Below are 13241 nucleotides of genomic sequence, written 5' to 3' on the forward strand. Positions count from 1 at the left end.
TCTGAATTCGGGGTGGCCACGGCCCATGGCGATTCCCTTTTCTAAAACTGCTGTTAATCCTTAATAAAATATTGTTGACAGAACACAGCTGGCACAGAGGCATTGGGATGGGGCTGAAGTGGGGTCTAGGGGCTCCAGATCTCGAGTAGGGGCTAGGCCAGTCTGGGATAGGGGAGTGAGGTGGGGGGACCCCAGAACGCACTCTACCAGCCGCCTCTGGAGCTGTGGCCGGCGAGCGGCCAGGCGCACCTTCAGCACCTCGGAGAGCGGCGGTGCCGCTAAGGGCGCGCCCGGAGCGCGTGGTCTGAAAGCTCTGGGGGCGCTCCAGGATCTCTATAAGAGTGTTTTCAAAGGGGTCGGCGCAACCTTCCACCTTGCTTATTTTACCGATCGAGAAACTGAAGGGCCGGTAGCGAAATGACCAGCCCAAGGTCACAAGCGCGGAGGAATGAGCCGGGCCGAGCCAGCGCCATCTCCTCAACGAGTAGTTCTGCCCCTCTCTCTCCTCCCCACCCCCAGCCCCCACCGTGCGCAGGCCCTCAGGGAGCAGCAATCGCGCCTTAAAGATGTGTCCAGTCTCCTCGAGGAGCTCACAGGCTACTAGAGGAAGGCAAATATTTTTAAAAATCACACATACAAGTTTATAATTACAAACTAAGGGCTCAAGGACCTCCAGCTTCAGCATCACCCTCATTCACAACAGGCGGGGGTTGCACAGAAATTTCCACTGTGCTGGCCTCACGTTCCTGTCCTCAGGGCCCAGGATCTGGGTAGTGTAAATTAAACACAGACTCATATGCAAGTTCTTTTATTGCATTGAAGACTTTGTGAAGTCTGGAGGATGCCAGGTGGGCCCACCCAGTTCTCCTTCCAGCCCCAAAGGCAGTGAGTGCGGCCTCCATACTGTCCCAGCCTGAGTTTGTCCCCCAAAGAGTGATTCTGCCTCCTTCCCTTCCTTGAGGGGCTGTGAAGTGTCTTGGGGAGGCAGGAGTTGAGGAGTGTGAGAGCCCAAGGGGCAGAGGAGGGTAATATCCCCATTAGCCTGGAAACCAGGGCCCGGCAAGGCATATTTCCCCAGAGCATCCTGAGTCAGGGGCTGAGGCATGGGGCAGCGCAGGTGCCTGGGGTGTCAGCTCCAAGGTCATGGTCCAAGGTGTGGGGAGCAGTGGGTGCTCTTTCCCAGGTACCCACCAGAAGCCCTTAAAGCCAAAGAGAGATGCAAAGGCAAAACCGCCCCAGGACATGGAACTCTGAATTGTACCCCTCAAAGGGGAGAAACAAGTAACAAAGTGTTTGTTAGAAAACAAAACCGTGGTTTCTACAAAAAAGCTCCACCCTCCCCTGAGTCCCCTGGTCAGCTGGGAATCACCTCTGCCTTCACCCTTTTGGGGGGCCTGTGGGGGACAGGACTGTCCAGCTGCTCCCTTTTGGGGCTAGTAGGCCCTGACCCGTTGTGCTGCGTGCAAGGCTCGGCTTTGGGCTCCTGCTTGGGACTGGCGGGCGCAGGGCTGCTGGGATGGGCAGGTGCCTCCTCCTTGGGCTCCAGCTTGGGGGCAGGCGGGCGGGGCAGAGGCGGCAATGCCTTCTCCAGCACGCGGGGGCCATCCCACGCAGGAATCTCCAGGCCCAGGTGTTTCATGAGCCGGGTCATGACCTCGTCTACATAGCCGTGGATGCGCAGGTCTGCGTGGCGGTCCTACGGAAGACGGGAAGAGCTAGTGGAGGCCAGGGTCTTGTGGGGGTTCGGGACCGGGGAATGTCAGGGGCAGGCTCCCGCACATACGTGTTTGGTGGGCTGAAGGTTGACGATGACCAGGCGGCCTCCTCTGCGCTTGGTGGCCAATGGCAGGTTCCCGCTGGGCCGGATTTGCAGGGAGGTGCCCAAAGTGATTGACAGGTCTGCGTTCCTGGGGTCAGGAGAAGGGGTTACCCTGAGCCCCTCCTTGAAGGCCTCTGCAGCCTTCTCCTGCCCAAGAGGCTGATGGGGATGCTGACATCTCCCTCAACCCCATAGCCTCAGCCCCCCTCGGGTGCCAAGACACCAGCGCAGTGACCTGTGCTCATACTACACCCATCTCTGCTCTCAAAGGCCTATGCTTCCCAAGCCAGTCCCCAATGTCCCTGAATCCTGCCCTTGCCATTAGTCTTCTGCCTGAGCCACCGCCCTACCCTGTTGATATGGGCAGAAGCTTTGATAGCTGGGCTCCTTGAACCCCAGTTCAGTTATTTCTCATCTAAGTAACACTGGACGGAGAGGTCACCTTGCCAAAGCCTGTATTCTTGCCCATAAAATGGGCCAGAAGCAGCAGCCACCTCAGGCTATGGGAAGGCCTGGAGTATGTGAAAGCCAGGGTCAGGTGTGTGGGAAGGCTCAGGACATAAAAGCTGCCATGATCTGGGGGAAACAGGCCCAAAGAGGGTGCTGGACCCCTCCTCCAGAAAGTCTTCCCTGACTCTACCTCTGGGCTGGAGTCCCCTGCCTAGTGCTGGAGCTGGCTGTGTTTTCACTGTTCTCCCTCAGCCCCACCCTGGGCTCGTATGGGGATCAGACCTGCTGGCCTCATCTGCGAGAGTAAGGTCCCGATCAGGCAGGGCGTCTTCCCAATCCAGGATGGTGTCTCTCAGCTCCCCCCTGCCATGGTGAAGGTGGGGTGGAAGAGTCAGTGTGGACACACAGCAACCATCCCCCTGCAGGGAACTGGGAGGGGTCACTCACCTGCAGGCCCGCAGCCCTCTTGCTTTGGCCACTGTGCAGAGCCGGCCAGTGGCTTTGAGGCCCATGCTGCCCACGACGGTGTCCCGGACATACTGCCTGTGTGGGGGAAGAGACGGTGGGTCGGTGCGGTCATTCCACGGCCTGCCTCTTTAGCCCCAGATTTTCTCCCAGGGAGCAGGGAGGGAATGTGAGCATGAGGAAACAGCTGGCCTGGCTGCTTCACAATGTCAGCAGCATGGAAATAAGAGGTCAGAAAGTGTTGTAGATTGAGACAAAAGACATGACGATGGCATGCAAAGCATGACCCTGGGCCAGGAGAGCACCAGTGGCGGTGGGCGCACTGGGGATGGAATCACATTGCCCAACTTTAATGTCTGCACTTTGGCTGTGGGAGAGAACAGCGCGGCTCCTTGTAGTTTAGAGGCAGAGGGGGAGGCAGTCTGTCACTTTGCTTTCCAACAGGCAGGGAATACTAGTAACAGAGACAGAAGGAAAAACACACTGTGGCAAATTTGTCACAATTATCTAACCAGCCCGGGAGGGGACCAGCAAACCCTGGGGCCCGGGATTAAACCCAGCTTCTGTACAGAAAGTTGTGCTGGCACACCCGCTCCCAGGTGTGCTCCTGGCCAGACACGGGCAGAGCCAGCAGTCACGACGGTCATGCCTGCCCACGAAGCTGGGAATATCTATCTGGCCCTTGAGAGAAAAAGTCATTACTTCTTGGTTTAGGTGAACCATTGGAAAATTCTCGTGAGTTTTCTATAGGTTTGAAATTTTTCCCAAAAATTCTGGAGAAAAGTTTTTAAAGTGGGGGCCCCACGTGTGGTGTGATCGCAGAGCGTCCTCCTGCAGGGAGGTGTCCCCCAAGGAACCCACTCCTGTGAGGCTGCTTACCCAGCAGGGGGAGACAGCCACAGCCTACCTGCTCCAGGAGGGGCTCTGGTTCAGCTTCCCCAAAATGGGGTCACACTCTACAGCCAAAAAGGTATGTTGGGGTCCTAACTCCCAAGACCTCACAATGTGACCTATTTGGAAGCAGGCTCTTTGCAGATGTGATGAGTTCAGATGAGGTCATGCTGGGGAAGGATGACCCTTAATCCACATGGCCCTGGTGCCTATAAGAGGGGACACAGGGGCACATAACAATGGACAGAGAGGCAGGAGTGAGGTGTCTATGGCCACGGGTGTTGGAAGCCACCAGAAGGTGGAAGAGGCAGGGTAGGATTGTGGGTTTCAGAGCGAGCACTCCCTTCGTGCAACACCTTCCTTTCTAGATTCTGGCTTCCAGACTATCAGACGGCTGCTGTACATCACTGAGTTTGCTACAGCGGCCACCGGAAACAAATATACCACCACAGAAGGAAGACAACCCCCCCTTCCAAGTCTCATCCCATCCCGCAAGTCTCTGGGAATACCAGGTTCAACTCACAAGGCCCTTCTGCAGAGCCTAATCTGGGGAATGATGCCATAGGGGGCCCCCACTGCCACACGGCACTCACGTTTTACACTTGGCACATTCTTCTACAAACATGTTTCCGTGGAGCTCCGCCAGCTTGTCCCTGTGGAAGAAGAAGGAAGAGCCTTGGTAGGCAGTGGGATCCCCGAATCCCCAGGCTTCAGGTTGTCTCCTCCAGGAAACCCCCCAATCCCTTATCTGCAAGCCCCAAGGGCTCCCTTTCTCCAGCTCCTCCAGCTCTGACTCCACCATCCACAAGCTGTGCAACCCTGAGCAGATAGCCCAACATCTCTGAACCCCCGAGGCTGACCCCACCTTCACATGTGGGCAGTGTATTCACAAACTCCATCCACGAATGTGTGAGAACCTCCCAATGAGGTCAGCTCCAAAGGACAGAAAGTCTTGTTTCCAGTTTGCAAGGAGGACTTAGGCATTGGGTGGCCCTGACATATGGACTTTAGAGGCAGAAGAACATGGGATCAACTCCTAGCACTGTTGTTTTTCAGCTATGTGACCCTGGGCAGGTCACTTAACCTCCCTGTGCCTCAGCCTCAATCTATAAAATGGGACAATGTCCAACCCTAGACTTGTTTTGGGGGAACAACAACCAAGCCGGATGGCTCTGCTCCTTGGCTCCCTTCATGTCCCTGTTCCAATATGCAGCCTCTCAGACTTCCCAGTTCAAACTCCCCACTCACCTATCTCTCCCCAATAATCCCTCCCAGCTCCAAGAAGTCAAAAGGTTGCTTTGCCTCCCTTCCAATCTGCCTACACACCCCATGCCACCTCGTTATCCAGCTGTGTGTGGAAACAAACGTCCCTGGATTTCTTACCTCCAAGGCCATGGAAATGTATTAGCTATAAAGTGAGAGAACGTTTTCTTTCATTTCTAGAAATGTCTACACAGGTCATAAGAGTCAGGTCTGTAGCTGTCTGAGTGAATTCCTCTGACCAGAAAGGCCACAGCCCAGACCAGGGCCCCCATAAGCCCAGCGGTGGACACTGGAGTGCTGTTTTCTCAGGTATTTACGTTGAAAGGCATGAAGCTGCAGGACTTGGCAGCATCTCCAGGTTGTAAGAGCTACCTGACTCCGGGAGAAAATTCATTTCTATGGCAAAGGGCTAGCTAGAGTCAGGAGTCAGGCCTACTTCGGCAGGGCAGGGGACAGCTGCCTTTACAAACAGAGACAAGTCCTCTCCCTCACCCCTCCTCGCCTGTGGAGCGTCCGGCCACTCATATAAACCAGTGAATGTGCTGTTATCTCCCATGCCCAGGCAAGGCTCAGGCAAGGTGGGGTAAGGAAGGGCAGAACCCTTAATGCTAAGGACTCAGTCTCTCTACCCAGATGTCATGGTCACAGGCAGTATAAAAGTAATAAAGACAGATATTAAAACCCAACTGCAAATTCTAGATGCTGGCCACCACTCCCAGCCCTCAACCCCTGGCCAGGCCCCAGGGGAGGGAGCTTTTGTAGCCACTTCTGGCTGAGCTGCAATGCCAAGAGATGGACTAGGCTCAGATGGCGCCATGCACCAGAGAACAGAGATCTAGACAGTTCAGGGTGGGGATGCCCATGGTCCAGGAAAGGAGAGGCCAGTTCCGGAGAGGTGCCCAGGAGGTGCTGAAGGTGACAGCGTGGGTTTACGAAGGACTGAACGCTCTCCCTGGCTGCCTTGCTGAATCATCACATAAGCTTAAAGGAGGGGCTTCCATCAAGACCCATTTTACAGGTGAGGGAACCACGGCCTAGAGAAAGGGGAGGCCTGCCCACGGTCCAGCATGGTGAGAGTCACCTGTTACCTGGGGAAGCCGGAGCGCACGTGCAGCCCATCCACATTCTGGCTGACCAGGAAGCGGAGGAGGCCCACGCGCTCCAGCTGCACCAGCGCCATGTGGGTCTTCGTGGGCTGGGCGCTCTCAAATGTGGTGTCGAACTTGGGGGCCAGGCCCCGCTCCTCCATGGTCCAGACGCCATGAGGGCCCCTGAAGGTGGCAGGGACGGGAGAGAGAGTTTAGGAATTAGGCAATTAGTGCTAGGAGGCGTCAATGTCTAACACTCCTTCCAGCACCGCTGGGGCAGGAATCTTAGTTTAAAGCAAGCATTTTATTTTTATTTTTATTTTTTTTAACTAAAATGCTTGCTTTAAACTGAGATTCCTGCCCCAGTGATGCTGGAAGGAGTGTTAGACATTGACCCCAACAGATGTACCAGGGACAAGATAACCCGCAGGCTGGTAACAAACTGTGGGGGCTGAACATGATGGATACAGGAAAAATCAACTGCGATGGACTGATCTGATGGGGTGCTGGCTTATGACCAGTGGTCTTTGTCTGACTCATCATACAAAAAGCCAGCTAGAAATGAGATGGCAGAACAGTTTCTGCAGTGTGCTGGCCACCATCCCTGGCCCCCAACCACTGGCCAGGGGTTATACCTACTGTTCTCCCAGATCACTGTCCAGCAATCTGAAAAATAAAAGTGCCTATAGATTCAATTCCTGTCTCTGCCTATTGGCTTTCCATAGTGACAGGCAGCACCAGAATCTGGTCTATTTCCAGTATCATCAGGTGGCAGAAAAAACAGACAGAAAATCAGAGACAGAGAGAAAATCAGAGAGAGAGAAAGACAAAGAAAATTGGACACAGAAATAAAAGACAGAGAGAGACAGTAACAGTGACACAAAAAGAACTTAGGGGCCTCTCCGGTGGCGCAGCGGGTTGAGCGCAGCGCTGTGAGGATGTTCGCATCCTCTGCAGCGCAGGTTCAATTCCCGGTTGGCCAGGGAGACACGTGCATGGCATGGCAGACCTCTTCTGTCTCGCCCGCTGCTCCCCTCAGCAGTGTCTTTGGTTCATCTGCCTGTTCTGCTCCCTGCTCTGCTCTGGTGAATTCTCTTACCCTCCCGTGCCTCTGGCCTGTACCCCAGTTCTTGTATAGATAAAATAAATCTTTAAAAAAAAGAACTTAGGAGGGCCTCCCCAGTGGCACAGCGGTTAAGCGCTGGGTTGTGAAGCTGCCCGCGGCCTCTGCGGCGCCGGTTCAATCCCCGGCTGCTCCCCAGCCACAGGAGGAGGGTCCCACATGGCGCGCAGACCTCTCCTGCCGCCCGCTGCTCCCCTCAGCAGTGTACTTCGGTCCTTCTGCCTGCTCTGCTCCCCGCTCTGGCTCTGGTGAATTCTGTCACCCTCCCGCGCTTCTGACTGTACCCAGTGCATGTATAAACGAAACAAACAAACAAACAAACAAACAAACAAACAAACAAATAAATAAAAACATGCCTCTATAAAAAAAAAAAAAGAACTTAGGAGAGACAGAGACAAGCAGAAAGACAGAGAAGAGAGCAAAATGGGGGCAGGGAGGGAGAACACAGGAAGGAAAGGAAGAAGGAAGAATGTGGTACAGGAGGGCAAAAATGATTCAATTAACCAACACTTCACTGCTGCTGCTCTAAGCCTGGTATGGTGCTGGGTGAGAGCAGGGTCCTGCCCCGGCGGAATCCTTGATCGGGAGAGGACACAGGTGACACAGAACCCCCCAGCCCTGTGGGGCTAGAACAGAAAGAAGAACCTGGGGCTGAGGTGGCCTAGTGAGCTGCAAGGGCTATGTGGAGTGTGGGAAGGCTTTCTCGAGAAGGCTGAGCTGCCTCTTGAATTACGAAATGAAAGGGCACGGTGGCTCAGGTAGGAGTGGTAAACAAAGGCCTGGAGGCTAGCAACAGCCCCACAAGTTTGGGGAAATACAAGTGGTCTGTGGGCTATAGGGGGAGCAACAGGAGCTGAGATTGGGGAGATGACCCAGGATTGGCTGAGAAAGCACTTCAATTTCCCGCCAGAAATGCTTGGAACTCTTCTGCATGGCAATGGGAAGCCCTGGCAGATTATGGGGGTGCTGTGGAGGGGGGTCTGCACTCCTGCTGTGAGAGTCCAAGCTGGGCCCTGAGCAGCCATGGAGAGAACACATATGTGCCAGGCCTGCTCTGGAGCAGGGATGCAAACAGCACTGAGGGGGCCACCAGTTTGAGACCCCAGCAACGAGCCTCTGATCTAACACAGGTTGCCCAAAGCAGAGGGGAGCTTAGACATTATTTGGTCTCACACCCTCATTTACAGGTGAAGAAACTGAGGTCCAGAGTTAAGCCGTTTACCTAATAAAAAATATTTGTCAGTGAATGTGGAAGAAATAGCCCTTGATAATGATTCTCCCCATTTTCTATGGTAATAGTAGAACCCCAATATTCATTTAGCCATACACAGTGAGCCCAGTCAAAAGACTTTCCCAGCAGCCCTTGTAGCTAAGTCACGTGACCAGGTTCTAACCAATGGGGTATGCCAGGAATGTTGGGTTTGACCCTAAGAGACATTCCCAGTGCTCACAGACCTGAAGTCCGGAATGCCCGAGGCAGTACTGATGCCGGCACCAGTGTGGAACACCACGTTGGAGGACTGCCACACCAGTTGTGCCAGGTCCCACACCTTCCGCTCCAACTCCTCTGGGGGGTCGAAGATCTATGGGGAAATAGAGCAGAAGGGAGGGGTCAAAATGTGTCCCACAGTGGCAAGGCAACTAACCAGAGTGACCTGCCTCCGCCTTGCCCAGGGGTAGAGAAGGGACTGGAAAAAGCAGCTAGTGCCTCCTCTGCCTATAACCCTCCAGGGCTCCCACGCCCTTGAGGTAAAAGCCCAAGACCTCCCAGTGGCCAGCTTGGCCCTGCACAACCTGCTCCTAGTCCCCCCTCGTTCTGCTCCAGCCACGTGCTGTTCCTGCAACACGCCAGGTGTGGTCCTGCCTCACGGGCTTTGCCATGGCCATTCTAGCTCCCCACTTGACTCCCTTCCTCACCTCACTTTGGTCTTGGCTTAAAAGATATCTCACTTGCATACTCTTGGTGGCATTATTTACAATAGCTAAAACAAGGCAGCAACCCAAATGTCTACTGATGGATGAATGGAGAAACACAGTGTGGCCCGTGCATACACTGGAATATCATTCAGTCATAAAAAAGGACGAAAACTCTGACTCAGGCTACAGCATGGATGAACCTCAAAGACATGATATTCAGTGAAATAAGTCGGGCACAAAAGAACAAACACAATGTGATTCCAACTCACAGGAGGCCCCTAGAGAGTCAAATCCATACAGACAGGAAATAGATGGTGGGTGTCAGGGGCTGCTGGGGCATGGAGAGGTCATGTTTAACGGGGACAGAGTTTCTGTTTGGGAAGATGCGAAAGTTCTGGAGATGGATGGTGGGGATGGTTGCACAACATCATGAGTAGTTTTAAAACCATTGAACTTAAGATGGTAACTTTATATTATGCAGATTTTACCGTGATAAAAGAAAATTAAGAAAAAGTCAGTTCACTGATGCATCCTGGGTCGCCTTTGTTTCAATGCAGCTCCCAGATCTCCTTATTCCTCCGATTTTTCTCCCTAGCAATTACCGCCATCTGTCTTCTTATATTTATTTGCTATTTGCCTGTCTCCCTGCTAGAAGGAGGGAAATGTCTACTGTCTTTTTTCCTGCATGGCCCCAGAACCTGGAAAGTGCCTACCACAGTTTCTGGGGGCAGGAGAAATGTTTTTCAGGCAGGAGAATCCAATGGATCTTCAGGTGGGATTCACCCATCTGAGAGTTGATTAACAAGCCGTTGTGGGTTAGGGCAAGCCTCCCCCTGTAACTGAGGCAAATGATGTTAAATTGCCTTTAGACCCCAAAGCACAAAAGAAAAAAAAATCTGAACTTTTCTGAGACTAGCTTTTGCAGACACAGCAAAGCCTGGAGGATCACTGCCTAACCTTGAACTGAGCTCCAAAGTCAGGAGGAGTTGACAGACAAAAATGCAGAGGAGAAGGGCTACCCAGAAGGGAGGGATCCACAACAGAAATTCAAAACTCCAGTGATCTGAAGAAAAGTTTCCTTGTGTTTTTTCATGTCTGAACTCTCATGGAACTGGCCAAAGAACTTCAGCCAAGCCCACATTTCTTTGCCCCTAACACTCTCTTTAACCAATAAAATTTAACTCCTTTGTTCTCAACCCCCTTCCCTAAACCTATATGACCTCATACAACCTTGGTGGAGGAGGCAGATTAGTTTAATCTCCAGATTCCTTGCCAATCAATTCACAATAAAGCTTTTTTTTGCTCAAAATCCTACTGTCATAATAAGCAGGATGTCAGGTAGAGAGCCCATGCTCCTTAACACCCCCTGTGTACAGGAGTGAAGAGAAGTGACTACCCCTCCACTCCCCGCCCCAGGGTCTGAGGGTGTTCTTCTGACCCACACTGACATCCATCCAAGCCCCTCCCAGCTCAAAACCCCTCTCCATCCCCTTAGGGTTGTGCTAACTGCCCAGCTTGGCATTTGAGTCCTGTTATGGCTCTGAAAAGCTCTGATGCATCTGCTTTCCAAGTGTGTTTAATCCCACCTCCCCGCCTATGCCTCTGCAGTGCCTTCTGTTTGGAGCTACAAGCCCTGCTCCCTCCTCAGAACTTCAAGAATTCGGCCAGCAGGTCCTCGCCTCAGTCCCAGCAAGGCTGACCTGCAGCTGGGCGTGTCCGCGTCCTGGGGCGCGCAGGGGGCGTCACTTCCCGCCCCCTCCTCATTGGGAAGTCCCTCCCATTGTCTAGCCTCGGTGCCTCATGATATTCCCACAATGCCCCGCTGCAGCCGGGTGCCGCCGGCTCAGCATCCCAGAGGGACGGCCTCGGACACCCCCGGTCGCGCTCACCTCGGGAAGACCGCACTTGCCCTTATCGGCGTAAGGCGACAGCCCCGCTGCGTAATTCACCGACATCCTCGCCGCCCCAACGGGAACAATAAAGTTTCTCTTGTTGAGGCCGCTTCCGCCGGAAATGGGCGGCAATGGGAGGAAGGAGGAGCCGCCTTCCCCTCCCGCGCCTGGCTGCTCGCACGCAAATGCGCATGCGCCGCGTGCCGTCGCCGTGGACGCCATGTTAACTAATGGCAAGAGGAAGCGCCCTCCTTTCTATCCCTTAGCGCGGGGCGGGGCTGGAGGTGGGACAGAAAAGTGGCTGCCGGCTAACCCGGGCGGGGGGGCAGCCCAAATGCGAGTTCTCCAGTCACGTCTGAAATAAGGGGCAGGGCCTCCTTGGTGGCGCAAGGGGTTAAGCACCACACTATGAAGCTGTCCGCAGCCTCTGCAGCACGAGTTCGATCCCCGGCCGGCCAGGGAGAAACCCGCATGGCGCAGCAGACCTCTCCTGTCTCCCCGCTGCGCCCCTCAGCAGTGTACTTGGGTCAATCTGCCTGTTCTGTGCCCCACTCTGTCTCAGGTGAATCCTCTCCCCGTCACTCCTCCCCACACCTCTGGCCTACACCCCAGTTCTTCTATGCGCAAAAAAAAAAAAAATCTTAAAAAAAAAAGTGAGGGGCAGAAACAATCAGCACCCTCATTCTCTTTTTTTACAAATTAGTGATGACACTTCACCTCCACACCCCCAGCCTATACCCCGCACCCTATGAGGACAGAGCCAGAGAGAAGGTACCCAGGCTCCTGCTTCCAGTTCAAGGTTTTTTTTTCCGCTGAACATTTTGAGAAGCATGTAGTTACAACGCAGAGTACCTGTGGTGCGTGTGTGCGTATCCGGGGTGGGGTAATTTGGAGCCTGAGTGGGGAGGGTCTAGAACTCCACTCTAAATTATTTGAACTTTTTTAAAATTTATTTTTATTTTTAAGATTTACTTATTTATGCACACAAGAACTCAGGTACAGGCCAGAGTTGTGGGGGGTGAGAGGATTCACCAGAGAGAGAGTGGGGAGCAAAACAGGCAGATTGACCAAAGCACACTGCTGAGGGGAGCAGCAGGAGAGACAGGAGTGGTCTGCTGCGCCATGTGGGTTGCTCCCTGGCCAGGGATGGAGCTTGTGTTGCAGTGGCTGCAGATAGCTTCATAGGTTGCATCTTAACTCCTTGTGCCACCAGGGAGGCCCCTATTTGAACTTTTTTTAAAGATTTATTTATTTATATAAGAACTGGGGTACAGGCCAGAAGCGCGGGAGGGCAAGAGGATTCACCAGAGACAGAGCGGGGAGCAGAATAGGCAGGCGGACCAAAAACACTGCTGAGGGGAGCAGCAGGCGATACAGGAGAGGTCTGCTGCTCCATGTGGGCCTCTCCCTGGCCGGCTGGGAACTGAACCAACGCTGCAGAGGCTACGGACAGCTTCACAGCACTGCACTCAACCCGCTGAGCCACCAGGGAGGCCCTTATTTGAACATTTTTCAGGTGGATGCTAATTTCTTATAAGCAAAACACATCCAGACTGCACCAAGAAGCTAGAGAAACTCTCAAGGTCATGGGACTGGTTACCCTGAGAACTCATCGAGAAAACACGTGTTGCGCACCTACTATGTGCTAGAAAGATAACTGGAGAACACAGGTGTCACAGTGTGGCTGGTGATGGACACAAACGGGTGATGGGGCAATGGTGATTGGAGTGCAACGAGGGATGCAGAAAGCACCAGGCTGTGAGAATGTTCAGAGGAGGCACCTGACCCCACCTGGGGACATCAGGGAAGGCTTCCTGCAGAAGAGGGTATCATTGCAGCAAAGATCTGAAGAGTAAGTAGGAGTGAAATGGGGAGAATGAGCTTGTTGAACGTGACAGAGGGTACAGAAAGAGTGTTCTGGAGGGAACAGCAAGTGCCACTCTCTCGGGAGCAAAGTGGCTCATTTTAGAAACTGAAATGTGTCCAGTGATGATAGAGAACTATGTCTTCCCACCTGAGAGCCAGTTGGCCAACAGGCAGCCCGACAGCCAGCCTGTCTCCTCCCTCTACTCATCCCCAGCCCCCTGGGGCTGCATCTGCCTAGAGCTGCTCAGAGCTGCTCAGGTGTCGTAACTGAGCTGGCTGAGCGGTCTGTGGCCCAACTGGGAGCTGTAACTGGAGCCAGCAGTGGGCACAGTGGCCTGGGGCTGGAGTCACTGGAACCGTTGGAGGTAGGAGAGGAAGGCGGTGAGGGAGGCCTGGGATGGAGGCTCCCCTTAGGACCTAAGTCTCCTTGCCCCTGAGCCCTGACATGTGGGGAAAAGGAGGGGCCA

At 53.7% G+C, this 13241-nt stretch overlaps 1 protein-coding gene across 3 annotated transcripts; it reads right to left on the reverse strand.

The window, feature by feature from the left end:
• Positions 1–1304: 1304 nt before the first annotated feature.
• SIRT6 (sirtuin 6) lies at positions 1305–11141 on the reverse strand. 3 transcript variants are annotated; one of them, XM_084251082.1, is made up of 8 exons: positions 10906–11141; positions 8555–8682; positions 5977–6159; positions 4219–4278; positions 2717–2812; positions 2552–2632; positions 1784–1907; positions 1305–1696 (listed from the first exon to the last, which is right to left on the reverse strand). In XM_084251082.1, exons 1-8 carry the CDS (start codon positions 11128–11130, stop codon positions 1355–1357), a joined length of 1239 nt encoding a protein of 412 aa, XP_084107208.1. In that variant the 5' UTR covers positions 11131–11141; the 3' UTR covers positions 1305–1354. The 3 variants fall into 3 exon arrangements, with proteins under 3 accessions (XP_084107208.1, XP_084107210.1, XP_084107209.1); XM_084251084.1 differs by lacking the exon at positions 5977–6159; XM_084251083.1 differs by lacking the exon at positions 2552–2632.
• Positions 11142–13241: the final 2100 nt, after the last annotated feature.

This window comes from Talpa europaea, assembly GCF_964194135.1.
Source record: "Talpa europaea genome assembly, chromosome: 12".
Classification (NCBI taxonomy): Eukaryota; Metazoa; Chordata; class Mammalia; order Eulipotyphla; family Talpidae; genus Talpa; species Talpa europaea.